Source organism: Ambystoma mexicanum, chromosome 1q (genome assembly GCF_040938575.1).
Source record: "Ambystoma mexicanum isolate Mex_15411 chromosome 1q, UKY_AmexF1_1, whole genome shotgun sequence".
Lineage (NCBI taxonomy): Eukaryota > Metazoa > Chordata > Amphibia > Caudata > Ambystomatidae > Ambystoma > Ambystoma mexicanum.
In genome coordinates this window covers 844,320,227-844,344,405 of record NC_090922.1, presented here as the reverse complement: position 1 = coordinate 844,344,405, position 24,179 = coordinate 844,320,227, and the positions used below count along the sequence as shown (strand labels likewise).

Genomic DNA, 24,179 nt, shown 5'->3' with positions numbered 1-24,179 from the left:
CGATTGTTGTGTTGTCTGTCTGCAAGAGGACCACCTTCCCCCGCCAGGTAGGGCCGAAGGCCCAGAGAGCACGATAATTGGCTACAAAGTCCCTCCAGTTATACGACTCCTGCACCGACCACTGCTCTGGAAGGCACCGGGCCACAAGAAAAGCGCTGCACCCACAATGCTGTCCATCCAGGACCACGACTGCGGATCCAGGGTCAACATGGAGGTGATTGGAATCCACTGCTCCAGGTCCGGATCATCGTCCTGCCGGAACTTATGGAGATAGCACAGAAGAGAACGTAGATGGAGGCAAGGCGATGGCACCAGGAGATTTAATAAGTCGTGTGGCCCAGGGATCAGAGGTAGCATCTCACTGACATCCTGCAGGAGTACAACAGGGACTGAAGCGCAGCTTGGAAGCCTGTGCCTGAGAGAAGGACCCTTCCCCCCATGACGTCCAGAACCAATCTCTACGAATTGGAGATCCTGGGAGGGTTTCAGATGGGGCTTGCTCCAGTTGATAAGAAACGATACAGTAGAAGTGTCCAAATCCAATGTTTTCGGGGAAAAACTGACCGACTAGATTTTATCCCGGGTAAAAAAAAAAAAATTTAAATGAGATGTGGGGTTGGGGTAAAAGATATTGATAAAGGTAGGGGGTAGGAGGGAGAGAACTCTTTAGAAAACATGGATTCAGTCAAATCACCTACATCCGATAAGAAACCCCAGGTCCTGTAGATTCCCGGTGGTCAGACAGATGAAGGCCCAAAACCTCCGGGGAGGCAACCTCGATCAACCAATCATCAAGGTAGGGGAAGACATTGATGCCGCAGAGGCGAAGATCTACAACAAGACCCAGACCCTTGGTAAAGATTCTAGGAGCAGATTTCAGGCTCAAGGGCAGGACCTGGAACTGGTAATGCTTCCCCCTTACAAGGAACCGCTGATGACTCTTCCAAACAGGTATGTGGAAATAGGGATCCCGTAGGTCCCAGGAGGCCAGTGAGTTGTCTTGGATCAGAGGAATCACCCGCTGCAAACAATCTTGAAATGGCGTGTCAGAATATAGCGGTTCAGGGCCTTTAGGTCGATGAGCCGGAATCTTCCCCTCTGGCTTGGGAGCAAGGAAGACTATGTAGTATATCCCTTGGCCCCTCTCGGTCCGGGGCACTGGGCGATTGGCCACCTTCACTAGATGGCCTACGATAGCCTGGTGCGTTGCAGCCCTATTGACAGTCTGTTTGGGGAGAGGCATCCTGACAAGCCCTGAGTTACCCAGGGTGTCTACAAATTCGATTTGAGTGGATTGTGTCCTCTGATGTATTGCACATCTATAACATGTGTTAGGCAGAATCCTCTGCAGTGCCCTTAGGGACCACTACACACAATTAAGACTACAGGTGGCATTACAAGTTTTACCTTTGGTACAAGCCTGTACTACTATGTCAGAGTGGTAGCAGTGGCAGAGCAGCCAGGCTTATCTCAAGAGTATATGAGCAGTAGCAGAGATGACACAAAGGGACCACAATTACTGTGACTCAAGCAAACGCTGACTCAAGGTTTCAGGTAGAAAAATATAAGTACATTTATTTTTAAACCATGCATTATAAACACAACACTTCTATTAAACTTCAATAAAAACCACACATTAAATATTCTACAACTAACCAATTCACTTTGTACAGTAAGTCTCAAGGTAAGTACCCTGTGTTTGAATGAACCGTTGTTCTGAAAAAAACATTACCGCGAATACGATTGCGATCACTTTTTGACAGTTCGGTCTACTAAACAAACACGTATCCGTGCCATGAAATGCTACCGGGGCAAAAACATACTTAGCACCTGAGATACCCAGAGGGAGTTGGACGCAAAAATCACAGGCAATATTTTGGTTAGGCAGGCAGAATCAAGAAACCCTCTGACAGGAGGTCAAAAGTCAAAGCCAGGGTCGAAAGACACCGGGGCCAGTTGCCGAAGATCACACGGTCAGAAAGTTCACGATTCAACGTAGCCAAAAGTACTTCGGTATTGTCAATGTTCGGAAGCAAAAGTTATAAGAAGGAGGGAAGACAAGAGCAAGCCTTGGAAATGAAGAAAAAGGGATTCACCCAGTTTCCTCAACAGAACACAGTACCTTGTTCCAGTGGTGCAGCTAGTGCCCTGGCAGTTGTTCCTGTTAGTTTCCCGCTGACCCAAAATTCCTGGAGCTTTGTTGTGAAGGACGACGTCTGAAGGGGGTCTGCACCACACAGGGATGAAGCCGGCAGCAGCGTTAAGGAAGAAAAGGTGCACTCCTTAAAAACAGGAGGCTCTTAAGGTGGCTATCCGGACCACTACAGCAGTGTGCAGTGATTTCGACCACGGAAGAGGATCCTCTGGCTGTAGAAGATGAGCTGGTTATCCCCACCAAGCTCAAGGGAAGAAGACTCCGGACTGGATCTTCTCCGAGTCATTGAAGGGCAGATAGCTCAGGACTGCAGCAGAGCTTCACCGGGATGACTGGGTAGTTGCAGCAGCTGTCGTTCTCCCCGCTTCTCTTCAGTTCCTTGTAGTTCTAGTGGCGACTCTGACTTCTAGCCCAAGAGACCTGCCTTTTATGTGAAAAATCCCATTCACGCAGCCTGGCTGTCAATCACCCAGCAGGGGAGTTGTCCACCCTGGCCAATCACGACAAAGTGCGACTTGGGTTTCCTAGGATACCCTGTGCAGGGGGTGACAAAACCCCTCCCTCACATTCAGCCGACCTAGACACCCAGGCGCCTTGAGGAGGGCTTCTGGGCAGACGCACGCCAAAAGACAGTGAACAAAGAAGGCGAACCTAGTTTGCTGCGCAAAGTAAAACACGAGAAGGACTTTAACAAAAAGAAATGGCGAATAAACCCAACCGGAGCCAAGAGAAAAACGATTTGGTCAAGCGGGTTTATGTTCGAGGCTAATCTAATAGCCAAGAAAAGTACCAAGTTTATCTAATATAATCGCGGTAGAAAAGTTAGGGTAGATACCACTGACATCAGCCAAGTCTAAATGTTAAAAGAGCGAAACAAAGCTCTAGGAGGTACAGATACAAAAGGGATACAAGTTGACCCTTCCCAGTACTCCATGGACGATTGGGTATACTGGATCTCTGGTAGATTGACGAAGTAAAGTTAATGGAAACTTTACCCTTTTCTGGGGGACAGTAGTCGCCTCAGAAATAGAGTCGAGGGAAGTCTCAAAGACAACCCTGTGCCACGGCACTGAAGGTGCTGTGACACACAAAGAAGGGGGGCTACTGAAGTGGTGTACTTCAGAGTCCACAATCACAAAAACAGGTAGAAACACATAGCAAAACGCAGGTAAGAGTGGGGGAAAAGCACTCGCTCTTACCAAGTGGGAAAAAATCAACTCCAGAAGTCCAGCAAAGCTGCTGGGGGACTCACTAGGTGAGGGAAATTAGCCATAAATGAGAATTCTCCCTAACAGGTAATGTCCACAGCTGTGCTGCTTTGGAAATTCTTCGGCAGAGGGTGTCCTGTGTCGATGGCGTCGATCCGTTGTTCCTCGAGGGCCTCCATCGGGTCGACGTCACCAGATGTTATACATAGGATGCACACCGCCCGTAGCCTCAGTTGTTTTTTCCGCAAACGTGTTTGCTTCGGAATCTCGGCTTGCTCGATTCTTTCTGCGTGTACGATGTCTTCATCCTCTTCTACTACCCCGAAGTCAGGCTTTAAAAAATGTTGGACTGCGGTTCGAAGATTTCCGTCACGGACCCACACGACATCTGCCTCTGGTGCCTCGGCGAAAGCCATGCCACCAACGACTGCGAGGATTGCCAGTCCCTGATGTCTAAGGCCTTATGGGAACGGAAGGGGAAATTGAAGGTAGGTAGGGTGTCTAAGCTCCGTAAATCGAAGTCCGCTGGGCTTTCGACCAATGACTCGAGGGGCGACTCTGTCAGCGAAAATCCAGGGGGTCTCGGTCTAGGAGTGGTTCCCGCCAGTCCTCTGCCTTGTCGAGGCATTCTAGGAAGCGCTGTCACCGGTCGCCTTCCCTGTCCTCGTCGGAGGAGGACTCCGCCACACGGTTGACTCGTCCCACCAAGTCTTCGTCGCCGGCTGAATGGGATGCATTCCGCCTGCAGATGATTGTGATTTTTGAGTTGCAAGGCACAGTTCCAGCCGCGCCTTCAAAAGGAGCTGGCGGGGAACGGGCTAGGTCCACCACTCACACGCCTTCGGGCTCGGGCAGCCGGTGCGATCATCGGGAGCTGTCGAGGTCCCGCTCGGACAAGGGAGATTGCTGTAGCCGTGCCAGATCCAGGTCCCGGTCCTCGACGCCTCAAGACCGTCGCAACCTGTGAAGCCTTCCAAGAAGGCGTCAACGCCATTGGCGCCATGTCTGTCGAGGGGCGCTCTCGAGGCTCTGGCCTCGAAGAAGTCGTCGGCGCCTCCATCAAAGTCCACCCACTGACCCGGTGTTGCCATTTCACATGGCTTTGCAAAGGAGGGTGGCGGTGGCTTGGACTGCTCCGGAGAGTCTACCAGCAGTTAGTAAGTCACTTCTGAAGAAATACCGCCCATCCAGTAGTGACCCCTGCTACTTATCGACGCACCCTACTCCGGAGAGTTTGGTGCAGGTCTCTACGGCCTCCTCAAAGCAAGCTGCGTACCCTACCAACCCTCCTGATGGGGGACATACGTGCTTTGATGGTTGGGCAAAGAAGGTATTTTCGGCTGGGGGTATGGCATTGAAGTCTGTCAACTCCACTTGTGCCTTAGCGAGATTCACACATACTCTGTGGAACTGTGCGTCTTTGGCGGCTGAGCATATTTCCGAAGGGGAGGAAAGGGATGGTTTTCTAGCCCTTGTGTAAGACTGCAGGGACACCATGTGCGAATCCCTTCAGTCGGATTTGGACACGGCAGACTGTCAGCCGGTCCATGGCTGCGAGCACCATGATACACAGGTTTGCATGGTTGCGAAAGTCGGGGTTTGCTCCTGATGTGCCTGCCCGTCTTCTGAACATGCACTTTGATGGTGTTTGGCTGCAAGGCTGACGAGAGCCTTTCGAGGTTGCAAACCTCCAAAGCTGCAGCAAAGTCTTTGAGCGCTGCAGTACATCAAACTCTGCCTTTTCATCCTAGGGGACAGCAATGGAGGGGAGGTTCCTTTCGGTACTACTCTTCCTTTGGTAGATCGAGAGGAGCTGCCAGTCAAAGGGGTCACCGTAGGAGTACCAGGGGTAGAAAGCAAGGTATTCGGGGTGCCAACGCCGCTTGTGGCAGTGGCCTCTTTGCCCTCAGGCACTGCCGCAGCCACGTCTGCTCAGACATGAGGCCATGTCCCATGGTTTGCTGGTTGGGGGCAGACTTGCGCAGCATCTTGGAGAATGGCGGGGCCATTACTTCAGATGTGTGGGTTCTGGAGATCGTAGCCCACGGCTACTGTCTTGCCTTCTGGCAGAGGCCTCACGACAATCCACCGGGGAAGCTCTCTTTGAAGCGTCCGGATCCGCTCCTTGTGCAGGAAATCCTATCCCTGCTGGAGAAAGGCGCCATAGAACTGGTGCCTGTATCGGAGAGGAACAAGGGATGGTATTCCCCTTATTTTTTGATTCTGAAAAAAGGCTGGGGATTGAGACGCATCATGGACTTGCGTTGGTTGAACAAGCTCCTCAGGAAGGACTAGTTCAAGATGGTAACTCTTTCTCAAGTCCTCCAGGCCCTTCAACTTCAGGATTGGTTGGTGTCTCTAGACCTCAAGGATGCTTGCTTTCATGTGCCAATTCATCCCAAGCACAGGAAGTACCTGAGGCTCGCGGTTGGCGACTCACATTTGACCTCCGCCCCGAGGGTCTTCACCAAGCTGATGGTGGTGGTGGCAGCGTATCTTGGGAAAAGGCGGGGTTCACGTCTACCCCTACCGGGACGATTGGTTGATCAGGGCGCGCTCTCCCGAGCAAGCCCTGGATCATCTGTCCGTTATTTGCCACTCCTTTCACAAGCTGGGCTTCTCCCTCAATTTAAAGAAGTCACATTTGACACCTACCCAGCGGCTCCAATACATCGGAGCAGTGCTCGACACATCCCTGGGGCAGTGTTCGCCTCCCCAGGTGAGGGCTCATCACATTCTGCAGCTGGTGGACAAGTTTCAACATGCCCAGAGTCTCCCAACGTTCGAATTCTTATGGTTGCTCGGCCTCCTGGCATCCTGCATTTTCCTGGTGCCAGAGGCCAGGCTGCGGATGAGATCCCTGCAGGCGGCTCTCAAGATGCAGTGGTCGCAGTTATCCGGCAGGATGTCGGATCCCGTTCAGATTCTGACCTCGGTCGCCCAGGATCTTCTATGGTGGGCCGACGAAGGCAATCTGATGAAGGGAGCACCATTTTGGCAACCATGGCAGGAGGTGACGATTGTGACAGACGCATCCCTCACAGGTCGGGGCGCTCATGCCAACGAGTTGACAGCCAGCAGCCATTGGTCTCTGTCAGAGTCCAGACTCCACATCAATCTGTTAAAACTGAGGGCCGTCAGGCTAGCCCTGAAGGCTTTTCTGCCGTCTGTGCAGGGGAAGAATGTCCTGATTATGACAGACAATACAGTGGCCATGCACTACCTCAACAAAGGGGGGGGGGGCAGGGTCACTCGCGTTGTGCAGGGAGGCGATGCAGCTCTGGTTCTGGGCTATTCAGCAGGAAATTTCGATCTCGGCAGTTCATCTGGCCAGAGACTAAAACGCAGCAGCGGATGCTTTGAGCAGGCAGAGCAAAGTCTCTCACAAGTGGGAGCTGGCTCAGGAAGTTCTTTTGGAGATCTTCGCCCTTTGGGGAACCCCACAAGTGGATCTCTTCGCCACCGGTGTCAACCGGAAGTGCCAGAGATTCTGCTCGCAGGAATTTCCTCCAAGAGGAGCTTTAGGGGACTCGTTGGTAGTGGAGTGGTCCTTCCCACTGCTGTACGCATTGCCTCCAGTCCCCGTTATTCCGCAAGTGTTGCAGAGGTTACGGAGGTTTGGTTCCCGAATGATCCTCATTGCTCCGGCTTGGGCCAGGAGAGCGTGGTACCCCGGACCTTCTAGACATGTCCATCTGCCCTCCACGCTGTCTTCCTTACCAAGACAATCTGCTCTCACGGGAGGGGAGTCAGGTTCTCCAACCAGAGGTCAAGGCTCTGAGCCTTCATGCTTGGTTTCTTAAACGGTTGAGGTATAACGATTGGCAACGCCCCGAAGACGTGATGAGGTGTTGCTTTCGGCCAGAAGGCCCGCAACAAAATCTGTGTACCATTGCCGTTGGAGAAAGTTCTGTGACTGGTGCAGGGTACAGAATGTGGAAACTTTTCAATGTTCCATTCCTTTGGTTTTGTCTTTTGTTTTCTTTAGCCCACAAGGGCCTGCAAGTGGGTACCATTTCGGGTTACCTGGCGGCGCTGTCCATATTTAAGCACTTGTCATAGGAATGTTCTTATTTTAAGATTCCTTTGATTTCCCAGTTTCTTAAAGGGCTAACTAATGTGTTTCCAGGTGCCGGGATGGGATTTCAATTTGATTTTAAAGTTCCCAATGGGAGCTCCGTTTGAGCCCTTACATTCTTGTCTGTTGCGACTGTTGTCCTTTAAAACTGTTTGTAGTTGCGGTTACTTCTGCACACAGTCAGTGAGTTGCAGGCACTTTCTGCCAAGCCACCCTTTACTGTTTTCCATAAGGACAGGGGTGCCCTGCGGGTGCGACCTTCTCTTCTTCCGAAGGTTGTGTTGGAATTCCATTTGAGCCAGAAGGTGGTTCTTCTGGCGTTTTATCCTCCTCCACATCCTGGTAAGGAAGAGGAGAGGCTCCATAGGTTGGATCCTAGGAGAGCTTTGAGTTTCTATCTCTCACGGATGTCCCGGGTCAGAGTGGACGATCAGCTCTTTGTTGGTTATGATGGAAGGCGCTTGGGTCAGGCTGTTTCCAAGCAGACCTTGTCCAGATGGATCATTTTGATGATCGCTGAGTTACCGTTTGGTGGGAACGGACGCTCCAGTAGGCTTACGGGCTCACTCTACTAGGGGTGGGGCTGCCTCCACTGCTCTACAGAGGGGCTTTCCTATTCGCAGTATTTGCAAAGCAGCCACATGGGCCTCTGTCCATACATTTGTGAGACATTATTCCTTGGACTCCATCCATGGGCAGGATTTGGCCTTTGGTAAGGCAGTCCTTTATAAAGCCATTTGATAGGGCATTCTAAAATTCTAAATTGTAAATTCGTTTCCCACCTCCATAACTTGGTACTGCTTTGGGAGTCTGTCATAGATGTGGAATACGTCAGAGGACACAATCCCCTCGGAGAACAAGTTACTTACCATGTCTGGTAACGTTCTTTCGATGGGATGTTCCTCCGACGTATTCCACACCGCCCTCCCAGCCTGCCCCTCTACTGAATTTCCTATGTGATTGCAGCTTACATTTCCGCAAGGCTATCTGCAGTCATACAGGCAGGAGATTGGTGCCACACGTTCTGGGGAAAAAACTACAACTGAGGCTACGGATGCTGTGCGTCCTACATATAACATCCAGTGACGTCGACCCTCGATGGAGGTCCTCGAGGGACAACAGATCAACGCCATCGATGCAGGACACCCTTTGCTGAAAATTTTCCGAAGCGGCACAGCTGTGGACATTACCTGTCATAGATGTGGAATACGTCGGAGGAACATCCCATCGAAAGAACGTTACCAGACATGGTAAGTAACTTGTTCTTTGGTAGCCCCAACGCACCATCTGGTCGACCTAGGGGTCACTGGACGAATCAGACCAAGCCCACTAAAACTACCGCAGGTGCCCTCCCCAACAGGCCTGGCATCAAGACTTCGGTTGTTTCTGAGAGGAGAATGGATGCCTATTCCGAGACACCCAGTGAGGGTGATCCCTGACACATTTACGGCTAGAAACCCCCAAAAGTAGAGGCTGATACAGAGAGGACTGCAGCTTTGACTTTGCATTGGATTTGCTCTGAAGCTTGTCGTGTGCTTGACAGCCTGGTCTTCCAGAGTCGCCAAACAAGGTATGTCCTTCAAGGGGGATTTTCAAGGCCACAGCCGCTTTGTGTAAATCAGTACGCCATCCTTGATATGGAGATAAAATGGCCCACGATGATGGCTTTCATGGCCTTGGACACAGAAGACTGCCCCCTCACCCCCCGCCCCGAGCAGGCAATATAGGAGAAATTGGCTGCCACATGCATGGAGAGATGAGCACCCCCATAGGCCTTACGCAGCGCACCATCCGTCGTCTTGTCTGTGGAGTCTTGGATAGACTCTTCTGGAACCATGGAGGATTGGCCCACCAAACATAGGAGGATGGTATCAAACTGAATGGGCTTAGGCAGATGGTTCTCCTCCCCTGGAGAGGATAGAGCTTTGCCAAAAAAACTGAGGACCGCAACAGTCGGGTACCCTCCATTTATAGAGGATATCATCCCTCACCTCAGTCAAGAAAGGAAGTCCAGACTTCAAGGTCTTTTTAAACTGTGGCGGCGATATTCCCCTGAGGCATCCATGGGCACGGGCTCCGGCTAGGCAAACCCCTTGCAGTGGGCCACCTGGATCTGGGCAGAGGCCAGAGAGTCCCTAGCTAGGTACTTGCCCTTCTGTTCTTCCATGGAGCCAACAGAATCAGTGGAAGAGGGGCTGGCAGCGCAGGACAATGAAGAGGAGGCAGGAGAGAGCCTATACTGCTACTGCTTGAGGCCAACCTTTCTTTCCCGAATAGCCTTCCTGAAAATCTGCATCAACCGCTCAGAAAACCCTGCAGCCTTTTTCCTGGGTCTCTCGGGAGAAGAGGAGCTGGAGGACCTGGGCTCCACATGTTTGCGATTTGCAGAATGTTTCCCGTAGTGGCGTAGAACCAGTACAGCAGACCAGTTGAGGGGATTGTCAAAATTGGGGGCCAGGGAGGAAACTCCCACAGAATGGAGAGGATGTGGGTGTGTCCATCGAAGAAATGACAGTCGGTAAAATGACATAGAATCGCTGAGTTTTTTTCCTCAATTGGGGGTGATTGTGCCTCTGGTCTACACAGATTGGCGCTCCGGCAACACTCTATTTGCCAGAGTACAGTTCTGTCTTCTTCTGGCCCAATTCCTCCCCTGCTTTGGTTATGGGTATTTTGTTTGTAGGCTAATGCAGCTTTTCAGTGAAGCACTATTAATAACTAATGACCTGATTTTGCATTCCAATGAGGCCCCACAAGAGGCTGTGGTATACTTTGAAGTTTTAGAACTATATCTTGGAGAAACGCACTGGGTTTTTAAACCGATTTTTACCTGACAGGTTATCCTGGAAAGTGATTGGTTCATCTGATCAATGTCTCCCCTCCCAGCTTTGTGCACCCTCAAGGTCTAATTTGGCTGTTCATGTATAATAATGTTGTCCTCCCCTGCAGCTGTTGAAGACCGAATTAATGAAGGAGGTCGATTGCCACTTCAATGAGTTTGTGGATAACTTGATTGAGGAATCAACGCTGCTGGAATCTGCATCATCGGCATCAATCTTTACCCCTGCTGTTTCTGAGAAGGAATCCCTCAAGAATAGGTAAATGGCATTCCACTTTGACCAACCTACCACTTTGACTCTGCCCTGCTTTTTTTTAAACTCCTCTTTCCTCTCCTCAATTCAGTCCACTGTACTCTTTTGGGCCTGTTCACTTTTTAAACTTTAAAAAAAAGTTCCCCCTTTGCCCACCACTTGTTTGGGTCTCTTTTTTGCCCATTGTTCCTTTCCCCCATTGCTTGCTGTTGCATTTCTCTTCCAGCTTGTCATTTCTCCTAAGTCAACCTTCATCCTTTCTTTATATATTCGTTCTTTGGCCTTTGCATTCATCTGGAGCTCCCAAACCATTTTGGGACTTTGGCATATATTACGGCTGTTATGCATCCTTGTCTCATTGTGAATCTGCCTCTTGTGAGGAATTGGGACCAAGGCTCTGTAAATCGAGAGTAGAATAGATGTAGGCAGAAGAGTGTGTTTTCTGATCTTTTGTGGATCTCTTGTCTGCGCTCAGACTACCATGCATCGGGCTGAGCACTGTGTGGGAACAACACAACAGATGGAGCCCACCATTTAAATTCTGATATTTAACAAGATCATGTTTGCCTTTTGATTTTGGGAGCTAGTTATTGATGTATTTGGTCTTTGCTTCAAAGGTTATCCTGTCATCTGGAAATTATGCATTTTTTTGTGTGTACCATCTGTGATAAATCCCAGGATATTGCAGCTGCTTCCCTAGAAGGCGACCTTTCCCATGAGGCCAGGGAGGTGAGGCCGCTATAATCCCCCTGGTGCTGGTACTCAGTGGGTGGATCTCAGGGGAGGGCATCCCCGCCTATGGGACTATGCACACTACTAATCTTCCAACCCTATGCAGGGCAACATGATTCCACACACTTCCATGTACCTATGTAAGGGAGAGAATCAAACCCAGCGACTGGGTAGAGTAGGAACTACCTGTATGAATCCTGCAAAAGTACTGAGGCAAAAGAGATGCCAAGTAACCCAGTTTAGAGGAATGGCATCAGTACTTGGATGAAGAAGGGGACGGTGTGCTCTCTTATTAATTTGCGGAACCAACTCCAGCAGTCTTGTCAATATGGACAATATGTAAGCAACCGATGTGTAAAAACGGAAGCTGCAAGCAGGACGGTGGAGCTGAGAAGGGGGAGACCCGGTGAGCCGAGACTAAAGGCAAGAAGGTGAAACTTCCAAAAAGGGTTTCCACCGAGGTCTGCCCGAGAGAAGGCACCGCACTGTGCACACCTGCAAAGCAAACCAGCGGTGAACAGCAACTACGGAGATGCCGTGGCTGGAGCAGGCTAAACCGAGAGCATGGGGGTGGAAGACATTGACTCCTGGAGCTGGCTAGTCCCCGAACGGAAGCTCCCTGAAGATGGGGGCTTGCCTGGGCTAGCTGGTGAACGGAGGGCAGATTTGGGAACCTCTTAAAGGTAAAAGTACCCTGGAGTAGAAGGCTGGGAGGAAAGCCTGGGAAAGAGACTTTAAACGAACAACTGCATACTATGAAGCGGTCTGGTAACATAAGTACATGAATGAATGTGAAGAAATGGTTACAGATGAAACAAGGGTCTGGGAACCCCAAGTACAGAGAAATTACTATATAAAAAGTAGCAGTATCTGGTAGGATAGTGAACCAGGTCTACCTCACAAACGGCAGAGAAGCTTGAAGAGCTAGAGGGAAGGGAGTCAATTCCTCTGGCGTTGAAAGAAGGGAGTCCTTCCGTTGGAGTTAGAAGTTGGAAAAGAGCCACAAGGAGTCCATTTTCTCTGGCATGCTGAAAGGCATGGGAAGGAAAACATTCCCCCACCATTTGCTGAACTGCCTGAAGGGTCTAACACCAGGGACAGGAGATATTCCCCCACCACTGGCTGAGTCGTCAGTGAGTCCAAGAGCAGCGCAGAGGGGAGGGAGCCATCTCCTTGGTATTATGAATGAAGATACTTTATTTTCTGTGCCTACCACTGACTGAGAAATCCTCCAAGAGAGCTTAGAACGTTTAGAACTTTTGTTTTATGCAAGTTGAAGAATGTCTCACCACCAGAAGGTGAACACAAAGCCCCAGTACAACAAGAGACCTTCTTGAGTATGAAGAGTCTCGTTTTTCCTTAGTTAAGAGTGTAAAGGACGGAAATAGATTTTGGCACAGGACAGTGGACTATTATTCATTAGACAGACAGCCTGACAATCCTTGGTATTTAGTTGAGACAGGGAAACCCCTCTTCGTGTTAGGGACAGTTGGGGTTTTCCTCTTATTTTAACCCAAATAAGTCTATAACCACAACAATGCCACGGTGGGGCAATATCCTCCTTCCACATCAGAAACACCTCAATTCTACAATGACCTGAACTGATGGCTAGCTTTTTCTTTTAATCTTTTTCAGAAGGCATTTATTGTTTTTATGGTGCGATTTGTTCTAGTTTTTGAGTCGCAATTTACATTCAATAATTCCGTCTGGATCTTTTTGTGGCACTGTTTGTTTCCTGTTTCTTTCTCTTGGCTCCCCTTTCGTGCCTGCATTTCAGCTTTTGTCCTGACTTTATTTCCTTCTCTTGCCACTTCTCCCACCTTCTCTGCCCTGCTCTACTCTTTTCTTGTTTGCACCATTTCCTGTCCTATCACCCTCTTGCTCCGTCTGCTCTCCATTGTCCTCTTGTATGTCAAAATATATTTACCCATCTCTTATGCTGTTTCACCCCTTTCCTCTGACTTCTTTCTACTGCTATTACCTTGTTCCTGATTTTTATCTTGAATTTTTCCCCTAGGGGTTTGAAACAACCCGCAGAGCATGGGAAGCTCTTCATATCAAGGCGGTCTTTACTTGAGTGAGTATTTCAGATTTAGTGACTACATCTTTGTAATTATGTAGTTGACTCAGCAGTTCAGTAATCTATATTGGTCTTTATGGAGGTGGGCTGCTTTCAGATGTTCAATCTATATATGCCTGCAAGTTCGTTTTTGACATGGTTTGGGCTGGGTATATTTTCTTGGGATTAGTCTATAAAACACCCCCTTCACTCATGGACCTCTGTTATGCCTCATTGCCTATGTGAGTGATTGTGACCAGTTTGAGCACCTGTGCCTTTGGGGGAGGTATGTGACCTGTATAAAGGCTTCTCTTCAGTAACTGATTCCGTTAGCAATAGTAAGAAATATTTTGCACTTAGCCTGAAAACAAAGGTCTGGAAAATCCATTTAATTTTTTTATCTCCATGGCCCAACTATAGCTAAGGGAACATATGGAAAAAATAGTATGCAGTTGAGGATGGTTGTGCGTCAGTTTCTTGCACAATCTGGATTGGTGATGTGGAGGGGTGTAGATAGCGTCAGAGTCCAGCTTTGAACTGCCAAGCCCTAAACCAAATTGGCCTTTTTAATGGAGGGAGGGAGTTTATTCACTGTTTCTCGTGCTCTGTTATATTAGAGGTCAAGTTGAATGTCATGAAAACCATGTAGAATTGTATTGTGGTTCAATGTGCATAGTCAAAACATACTCCAGCAATGTCCCTCCAAATTAGTAGAATAACTCTTTAATGCATAATTTGACTGTTGCAGTGTATATACGACGTTACATGTAAGTGGGTTCAAACATGAGCCAACTCGTGTTGTATTATGGTAGTCATCCGGGTTCAAGCAACTCAGTAATTCCTTCTCAGTTGCATGTCTGCTGAAGGTTGTGTAGGAGAGCTGACCATGGACCATGTAACTACATCCTGTCTGCCAAACCCGGCTCATTAAAGATTTAGTTTAGAAATTTGGATGAACATTCTTGGTGTACCTTTTTTCTATACATCCTCAACATGTTATACCCAGATAATTCTACTGTTCTATGCAGGAACAGAGTTTTGCTTTGAGGGCTTTTTTCTGGAGGGCTAGGCATTGCAGCAGCCATTATAGCAGCCACAACTATTCACATTCGGAGTGCACCAGTGTAACTACTCTTTACAGTCTCATTTTCCAACAATCACCTAGTCCATGGCGCTTCAAGTTGTTGGACTCCTGATGTTTGATAGTTCATATTCTCACCCAGAAATTATAAAAATATGTTGTTGGAAAAGCAAACTGTTTCAAAGCATTTTTAAAACCAGCATTGGCAATGCAAACAGCTTGGCCTTGGGAAAGGCACTTGCCAGGCACTGCACCGGTATTAACAGCCCATTGATGGTATTGGGTGCAAAATAATCAAAGTACCTAGGCATCTAGTAGCAGTGCCTGGCAAATGCCCAATACTTACACATAAGCCAAAACTGTTGGCTTTGTGCTTGTTTTTAACAAGACTTCAGTGAAGGACACACACAATGCCTATACATCAAGGGGCTGAAGTCAGACCTGGGGGAAGACTTATTACACCAGTAGTGGGATTGCTGCTCTATAGCCAAACTTATCAATGCCTCATTTTCACCCGGCACTGTCCCATCCAATCTCAAACAATCGTTGGTGCTCCCACTACTAAAAAAAAATCCCTAGATCCTCTCATACCTACAAACTACCGTCCCATTACGACAGTACCCTTCCTGTTAAAAATGCTTGATAAGATCGCTTAGCTTCAAATCCAAAAATATTCGGAATTCCTAAAACTCCTAGGAGCGTGACAATTAGGTTTCCGCCCGCAACACAGAACTGAGACCGCTCTCATCGACCTGAAGTCACAGGTCGATGAGCTAAGAGACAAAGGGGAAAACAAGCCTCCTCCTACTTCTTGACCTTTCGGCTGCATTCGACTTTGTGGATCTCGACTCAACTGCCCACTTCTCAAGAGGCCATAATCTGGATTGAGTCTTTAAGTGACGGGACCATGAGGGCTTTCTCCCCGTCAGCAGCAGCAGACCCCATTCCTATCACATGCGGGGTGCCCTAGGGCTCTTGTGTCTCCCCTATGTTGTACAACATTTTCACTAAGCCCCTTTTTAACGTTCTGGACCATCTGGGTATCACCTACACTAACTATGCAGATGATACTCAGATTCTCCTCCCACTTTCCGGGGATTACGTCAGGGATTTGGCCTTGGTGAATAAGGTGTATCATCCAGGCATGAATGGCCACCCATGGTTTATGCCTGAATGATGACAAAACGGAGCTCATCATCCTAGGCAAGTAGTTATTGAGAATCGGTGTGAATGGGTACAGAGAAGAAAGCTTGAAGCCAAGTCAATGCATGCGATTGGTGATGAGCAATGGGTGGTAATGGGGTTGGGGAATCGCAGGGTGGGAGGGGATTACAGCCTTGTTAAACCTGCATAGGCCATGAGCAAAATGGTATTTGTTCGTACCTTTCTTACAAATGAGAATAATTGGGGTGTTGCAAGGGCTGATGGTATTGTATAGAATGACCTGTTGAATGAGGGAGTCGGTGGCAGGCTTGATGCCTTCTTCAGCTTGTGGTGAAAGCCTTTACTGAGGTATTGTAGGTAAGGGTACAGCAGCGTTAAGTGTAATGAATGCATGTTCCGCAGAAAGAATAGGACCAGCATCATTAGCATGAGATGTCCACAGCAAAGCAGGGATATACTGCAAAAATCTAAGACCTGTGCCACCTGAGTGGGCGTGAGCAGATTGTCAGAAACCGCAGATGTAGAAGGTGGTTGTTACAAGAGAAAGAGAAAATTAGCATGGAGCCTTTGTGCATGTCTAAATATATGCCATCAGGAGAACAATAAATGGTACAATTAATTTTGCTTAGTAGGTCAATACCTAATAAGTTTGCAGGAGAGCAAGGGTTCAACAGAAAAGCGTGCTGGTCGGAAATAGGGCCAATGGAAACCTACAGGTCATTGGAAACCCGGTGAGGAACAGTAGTACAAGATAGTCCTACGGCATTGATGATTTCATTAGAAGTAGAAACATGTAAAAATAGTGGGCAAAGTGAAACATCTAGCTCCAGGGTCAACCAAAGAGTTTACAGATTTGCCTTTAATGTTACACTCTAAATATGGACCAGAACTGTCCAGAGGGAGCAAAGCAGCTGATATCACAGGAGGGACCCTCTGGCATTCCTATTGTGTGCCATAAGAAATGCGCATATCCTGATAATCAGACATCGGGGGAGTAGGAAAACCAGCAATGGTAGCTTGGGAAAAGTGTTGCTGAGGCGCAGCAATATTCTGGAGTTGCAGTCTTGGAGGTCCGATTTCACATTGTTGAATAAGGTGGCTAGTCTATTAGCAATACCTACAAAATGGCTGTGCAGGTTGCATTTGCAGGGGAGGCAAACCATGTTGAGGGAAAGGTTGTTGCCTCTGTATTTGCTGTGGAAGGCAGGGTTGGTGGTTGGGCGTGCCAGGAAGTAGAACGTCATAAAGTATGAGTAGGTCCGGAGCGTCCTCTGACCCCTGTCACATTCCTTGATTGATAATGTTGAATCTGTAATGCCAGAAGTCTAGCAACATGTTCTTGTCTTTTTTGTTTATCATAAAAATGTTGAGCAGCCTATAGGGCCTTGTCAGTGGATTTTGCTTGCCAGCCTATCTGGTCATTTTGAATGTTGTTGGAAATTTCGGGAAGAAAGACAAGTAACAAAATGTGAGGCAAGAGCTGTTTTGGCTTGTTGGGCCACATTATCAATGCTAGAGTACTTGTTAAACAGTAATTCAGCCTAGAGAGGTAGTCTGATGGGGATTCAGACCATTGTTGCTTACAGCCTTCTATTTTGGTTGTCGGATTTCTTGGGGTATTTTTGTTTTAACAAGATTTGCCAATTGTCATTTTCTTGACACATGTTTCATTTTCGCCTATAAAACGTCTGGCCATTGTAATTTGGCCATGAATTGTTTGTAACAAGTCCTTCAGAACAGCACTGAGAAGCTGCTCAAGGTCTGCAAGGGTGGGGTTGTAGCAAGTGTTCTGTAGCGGGGTGATAGTTTAACGCACCTTATGATGGTTGAAGGCGGGCACTCCATATACAGCTTACACCTTCACTTATAACTTGACCTGCCTCTTACCTGTCTCCAAACCCTGCTCTCTTGGGTTCAAAAACACCCCTGTCTACTTCGCTATGAAAGTTGTAAGGGCAGGGGAAAATCAAGAGGTTAGCACAGGCAGGTTCCCCAAATACCCCTAAGGAGAAAACACAAGGTTAGAGTAATGAACACTAAAGGAAAGGCGGACAAAGGAATGCTGGTGTTCGTTTATGTTTAGTTATAAGCTTACGTTTCCTCTTCCATTACACTAGCAGGGTTTTGTGAGTTTTTTTACAAAAAGGGGTAAAACACAAGACACTATATACAAATTACCTTCAACTTAGCAGCTCTGTAACAAAAAAAATAAAACCCATAAATATCAGAAGGGTCCTTTTTAAAAAGGACCTTACTTGCAAGACAACCTGTACAGGGTTGTCTCAAGGTCCTTGCTGCTGCTCTCGGGTTCTTCTTTCTTCCTGTGCTCTTAAGTGGTGGCTCTTGTGGCAGGCAGCAGCAGCGTGTGTGCGTGCGTGTGTGTGTGTGTGTGTGTGTCCCCCCCGTGTGTCCCCCCCCCCCCCAAAAGTTTGTTTGGGATGGGATGCTTGGCAAAGTGCAGCACAGCACTTGGTAATAGCATGTGCCCCACACAACTCCTCTCCACCTGGGCCACGTCTGGCCCAGGAAGTCCATGTGGGTCACCTGAAAGGGGGTGGCCCCTTTATACTTAGCCCCAGGAGGACTAAAAGCACGTTGGGCGCACCCCCTACTATGGGGAGCACCAATAATCTGGTGTGTCGCACAGCTGGCTGCAAGTATGGGCCACAAGGGCTGGCAGCGGTGTGTTGGGCACTCCCCTGCTGCTGCTGAGTGGAGAACCACTAACACTCTTGAAGTTATTTTATTTTTTTAGTTATCTGGGTGCTGCGCTCGCACCAGCAATGTTTTTGTTTTTTTCTTTTTAAGCGTAAAGGGACCTTCGCGTGCCCATGTAAGATGGACCCTTACTCTCGTTTTTTAATTTCCTGATCCCTGGTGTGGCACTTGCACCGGGGATCCGATTCGTTTTTTTTTTTTTTTTTTGGGGATCCCAGCACGGCTTAACGTGCCCGGATACAGTCATTAATCCCTGACTGGGGGGGTTACAGTTCACTGTTGCTAGGTGTTCCAAAAATGCAGATAAATTCTCAGGCAGTGAGGGGAATTGCTGTGTCGTACAATATGTCGGTGGAGCTCGATGGAGTGTATGGGTAAAGTGTGCTGTGCATCATTAGGAGATGGATATGTGCGCATAGGCAAGATGTTGGCATTGGGATCGCGGGTGTGCTTTGGATACATAGGATCACAGGTGTCCACTGTGGGAGGTTCTGAAAAGGCAGTAAGGGAGAGTTGTAGGTCTTGCATTGATGGATTAGGTTTGGTGTCCTATTTGGTGAGGGACCCTAGTCTTACTGCTACTAGATATTTGTGTATGACTTGGTTTGACAATATATTGTCCATGCTGTTTCAGCGTGGGAGGTGAGCTTGTTGTGGTGATACAAAGACCACAGGTGGATTCAGACTCGGCAGCTGGTAGTGATGTGGATGCTGCCAAAGGTGGCTTGTTTAGAGATCCACGTGTAAATTGGGGCCTGTGTGGTGGCTGCCAGCAAAGAGGCGATGGGTTGGCGTGAAGGAGGAGGGTGGGGGGGGGGCAGTCCGGTGGAGAGTATGGAGGCAAATAGTCTATGGGATCTTCAGGCGGGGCACTTCACTGCCCATGTGGCCGTTTGGGTTACTTTTATAGTAGGGTATACTTAGGTTGTTTTAGTGTCTCGAGACTAGCCAGCATTGAATGCACTTTTATAGTGTGGCAATTCCTTTTCTAAATTTGCATGCATGTTTTTAAAAGATCGAATCGGAGACTCCCTGAGACGCTTCTGTGCTTCGTCCTACCACGGAAAATATACTTCCTATTGACATTGCAAAACTCTTCAATATCAATTTTTCTAGAGTGCTATGCAGAATGACAGGCATATATTATATCAAAACTCCCTTCCCCTGGAAACTGATTATCTTTGCTAAATGTAGTGTATAAATTCCAATTCGAAAGATATTTGCTTGTGACTGCACTGCGACGAATCTGAGGATGCCATCCCTTCTCCTCTAGTGGAAGACCTTTCCCATGGAAACCGAGTATAATCGTTCCCCTGGCGGTGGTACAGAGGGGGAGGATCACATGGGTAAAGAAGCCCCTTATGGGATTAGGGACGACCCTTCCTAGAGAACACAGTATATTCTTGCTTTTTCCCAAGCCCCTGCCTTACTGAAGACTAACCCTTTCTCGTCTTTAGGGTTAGCATCCTTTGTTGTGCAGTCTGTCAACCTCAGATCTGACTAGAATACCAGGGGACACTACTGGTTTTTCATATGAAGATTACACAAGTATTGTGAAGACGAGGCAGATCACTCCAAGTGCGGGGGTTCAAATCCCTGTCAGCTGGGACTCAAAGAGAGCTAACCTCCAAGGAGGAGAGTCGCGAGCAGCCGTGAGAGCTGCACCAGCGAGTCTGGTAAAAAAGGTGAGACACTGCACACAGAGGGCGGGGTACGTCGCTGGAGGGTTCAGGAAAAATGGATGCTGTAAGCAAGTACCTGAATCAACCGCTCGGCTTCCCCCTGAACCAGAGAGCGGCAGAGCAGAGCCACTCCGAGAACACCAAAGGCTTCGAAGTGACAAACTGCAAAGTCAAGCCCAAGTGCCGCCAAAGCCTCGCAGGAGGGTCCTGTTCCCTGGGAGATGAAAACCAAGAGAAAAGGTACACTGGTATACTGAGCAGGGCTAGAGATCCGAGGAAGCTGGGGGTGAGTTGGGTGGTGTGGGACGCAATTGAGAAGGGTTGGGGACTCTGAAAACAAGGTGCGAGTTTGGGGCGCCCCCACATGAGTAGTGGAGAATGAGAGGTTCTGGGACCTTGAAAGTATTTGAAGGAAGTGGAAGAGAACCACAGGCTCAGCAGGGAAGTGAACCGAACTGTGGTGAATACATACTGCTAGTCATGAGCGAGAGATATTTGAAAAGGGCATTCGTACTGGACAGTAGAGTCAACCAAGACGTGCTGTTGCCGCATTGAGTGTCTGGGACCCGCACCCATATGAGAACCAAATAAGAGGGTCTGGCACCCTACGAGAAACAGACTATCCATTACTGAAAAGAAGATACGCTCCTAAACAGAACCAGTCCGAAGCCAGGGGAAAGAAGCCACACGCCTGTCCCTGGAATATTATTTAGGAGACAAAACATTTGTCTATCCAAGAGAGGCTTCTTCAACCGTGACTGGAAGGATGCCTGCTGTCATCTGTGTGCAATGGCCGTCTCTGCAACTCAAAATTCCCCCATCCCATGATGTGTCCTGAAGAGGCCTGCATCGGCAAATCTTTCATTTCTCCATTGCCTGGGATTGTATCTTGCATCTGGACCTGACCGGAATAATCCTTGCTCCTGGGCACCTCTCCCTGGAACCAATGGCGAGAAATCCAACCTCTAGTGACCAATCAAGTCATCTGGGAAAAAAACTGGGTGGGGGGGGGTGAGTAAACATAAAGCATTTGTCTTCCCCTTTTCCTCCATAGGATAACATTGAGAACCAGTCTGTATCCTAACATTCCATTTCACTGCCCTTTGGTCGTCAAACCTGTGTAGTACACAATTTACTTATCTAGTATTTTTGTTGCATCTCTTCTTTTGAACTTGCCAACACAAGAACATTTATGCATTTCCTGCTTCAGATGCATTCTGGGGAGAAGCATGGTGGCACATGTCACATTTGGGCACAAGACTCCAATCTTCTTAGGGATTGGACTGCTGAAGCTAGGGACATTTACTTGTGACTTGGTTCCATCGTTACTGCATTAATTGACTTACCTCTGATATTGATTACGTCATTTGAATACCTTTTAAGAACCTATGGTGAATGTATATATCTTTATTATTGAGTATTGTGCGATAAGATCACCTGCTAGTTTAATTTCTTAGTGTGTGTTTAAGGCCTATACTAAATACTTATTCCTGTATAAATTGAATTATTGTGTGCTTCAATTTGTGGACTCATTGTGGACCCCTGACCCCACTTGCACTCTTCTGAGAATAGTCTTGACTGCTCTCCACGCCTACCTGAATTGGGTTTTGGCTACCCTCTCAAGAGTACCCTGTTCACTATAACTAGGGCGGCCTCCGAAAATCTCTGTCCAGGTCAGATTCTAGAAATCATCCTAAAACACAGCCCCGTATATTGACAGATAACCCAGGCCCACAATAGCAACACTCTTCACATCTTCCGGCTGCTCTGTAATCTGGCATTGAGGTCCGAGTAGAGCACAGCTCAGCGTTTCCACCCAATGCATGACTTCGAATTGCGCTTATGCATAAGGCTATTCCATCACAGGACCCCTAATATGTTTTGCTTCTACCAACTTGTCAGCCAGCGCAAGGGGAAACACTGCTCTTTCTCAGCAGCATATTTACTGATGATGCCTCAGTTTGCTTGTGACATTACTGTGGTGGACTGTTTTGTGGGTAAGGGACGGGAAGCCTCACAGTTGTTTATTTCAGTTCAAGTTCAAATGCCTGTTGACAACACTCCACAGGTGCTTTATACTAGTGCCCCTTCCAGTCATGAAGTATAACCCTTTATTATATTACATTATGCACGCTTAAGCTCAGTATGTTTTACAGGACTGTTAAACAAGTTAAACCCTCTGTTCTGTATATGAAAATAAACCTCCAGTAAATCGGCAATCCCGTGCAGTCCTGTAAATGGTTATTCTTAGAGCCGGTCACTATCGCTGTGATTCTGGCCATGCTGCAGCAGTAGCCAAACACAAGAGGTGATGGTTGGAAGGTTTAGAATCCATCTTAACCCCTGGCATTGCTCTGGGCAAGCCTCCAGACCATCGTGCTTTGCCTGCCAAGCCATTACAGAAAGGAAAAGACATATGCAAATCGGGCTTGGTCCCACCCCAGAAGGAGACGTCCAGCCCAAACTGCTAGGTCACATCCCTACTGCAGGAGTAACATTGAAATTCAGCATACTTTTGCAGTATCAAAAGGTAGGCGCTTCCCATAGTTGATAGGTAGAGAAGGGGTTGACAAACATGGTTTAGTGCACAGGTGTAAAGGCATTGAAGGGATGTGTGCTATTTGCATGAACAGAGGTTTCATCTCTGGTGTAAGAATACATAATGCCATGGTAAGTGCTGCTCAGGATACAAATTTGAATGCAGCTCAATTTCATCATGCACTCCATTAACTTTAGATAATCAAAGGATGTGTGTTGTTGGTATTCCCTGTATACTTAGCTACTCCATATAATGCTGACAAAAATATGGCTGAGCCATATCTGGTACTACCCAGAAATGCGTCATTTCAATTTGCTGATCAGGCGCAGCACTTGCATGACATCAACTTCTTCTCAACCATACCTGTTGGGAGGGTGCCCAAACCCCTGCTAACACCACGTACCACTTAACCCACTTCTTCAGACCTAAGGGATATGCAGTCATTTGAGGATGCTTCCTGAACTGAAAATGCACTTAGAGTCCCCAATGTCTTGCTTGGTCTTACCCTGGCTCTTGTTCATGCTAAGCGGCCCACTCCATAAGTAAACAGATTGACTTGGTTAGCAGTGACCCTACAAGTATCCAGGACCTTTGGCAGTGTTCAAAGTGCTTTCTACACATAAACTGAATGCGAGATCCAGTTACATTTCAAAATCAAGGAAAGTGGACAATCTTCAGAAATAACCCAAAAGAAGAAAAATAGATATACACCATGAAGCTGATATTAACACCGCTACATTTTGAAAGAGGCCAAAATTATGCTACTTACTCAAAAGGAAGGCTGAAACACAAAAGAATAAAACATGTATGGAAAACAAAGGCATTGACAGTCTGCAGAAATGTAAATGTTAAACTAAAGTTTTGCATACCAAACATGCTTAACACACTAACAAAGTGCATGGAATAAGAACGCTGCTTCATTCCTGGTGTGACAAAAATACACAGGAACCAAAAGGAGCTGGTTCAACCACACTTTGTCAGCGTCGGGCCTGAAAAGAGCTCTGCTTCAGGATAATCTGCAGAAACCTTGGTGGCAAAACAGGGCACATTCTGGGGTGAACTGACAGAAAAATACAATACCACATTGGATAAGAGTATATGGTAATGTGTTTGGTACGGATGTACTTAATTTTCTGAGAAAGGAGCAAAGGCGGCCATCTGTATGGCTGGCCATAGTGACTTCTGCGTCCAGGTAGGTTCCACCACCAAAGACCCAGGCAAAGGGTGGCTGCATGTAGGGCCTTTTATGCCACGGTTTGACAGGCAAGCGAAAATAGTAGCCCTAGGTGCCCAAGCGCAAGACCAGCTACTCCTAATTCAGGAGACCTGGGGTGAAGGGGGTGGGGAGGGGGGACTATTCGCGCGGATGGTTGCAGTAATGAAGGCGGGGCCATGGATGCCGAGATAAGTTCAGTGTTTGGGTTTATGTTTATTAAGTTTATATAGAGCTTTAATCCATAGCGCTTTACAATAAAACAACAAGAGACAATAATGTAAGAAGCAAGTTAACAAACGTGAGACAAACCAGTGTAACAATATGTAAAACAGTTTCCTTGGCTATTGGAGGGAAAAATATGAAGGAAGGGAGACTGGGTAGAGAAGGGAAGGGGAACAAGATTCAATTATGTGATATCATGTCAAGTGGATGTGAGAGGAAGAAAGGGAAGTTAA

General features: G+C 47.7%; 1 protein-coding gene across 1 annotated transcript in view; it reads left to right on the top strand.

Moving 5' to 3' along the window:
• The window catches only part of SOAT1 (sterol O-acyltransferase 1), a 454,029-nt gene that overhangs the window by 248,304 nt on the left and 181,546 nt on the right, over positions 1-24,179 (top strand). Inside the window, exons 4-5 of the mRNA XM_069641479.1 lie at positions 10,391-10,539; positions 13,283-13,342. Of these exons, the coding sequence (XP_069497580.1) occupies positions 10,391-10,539; positions 13,283-13,342 (209 nt within the window). The remainder of the gene's footprint in view (positions 1-10,390; positions 10,540-13,282; positions 13,343-24,179) is intronic.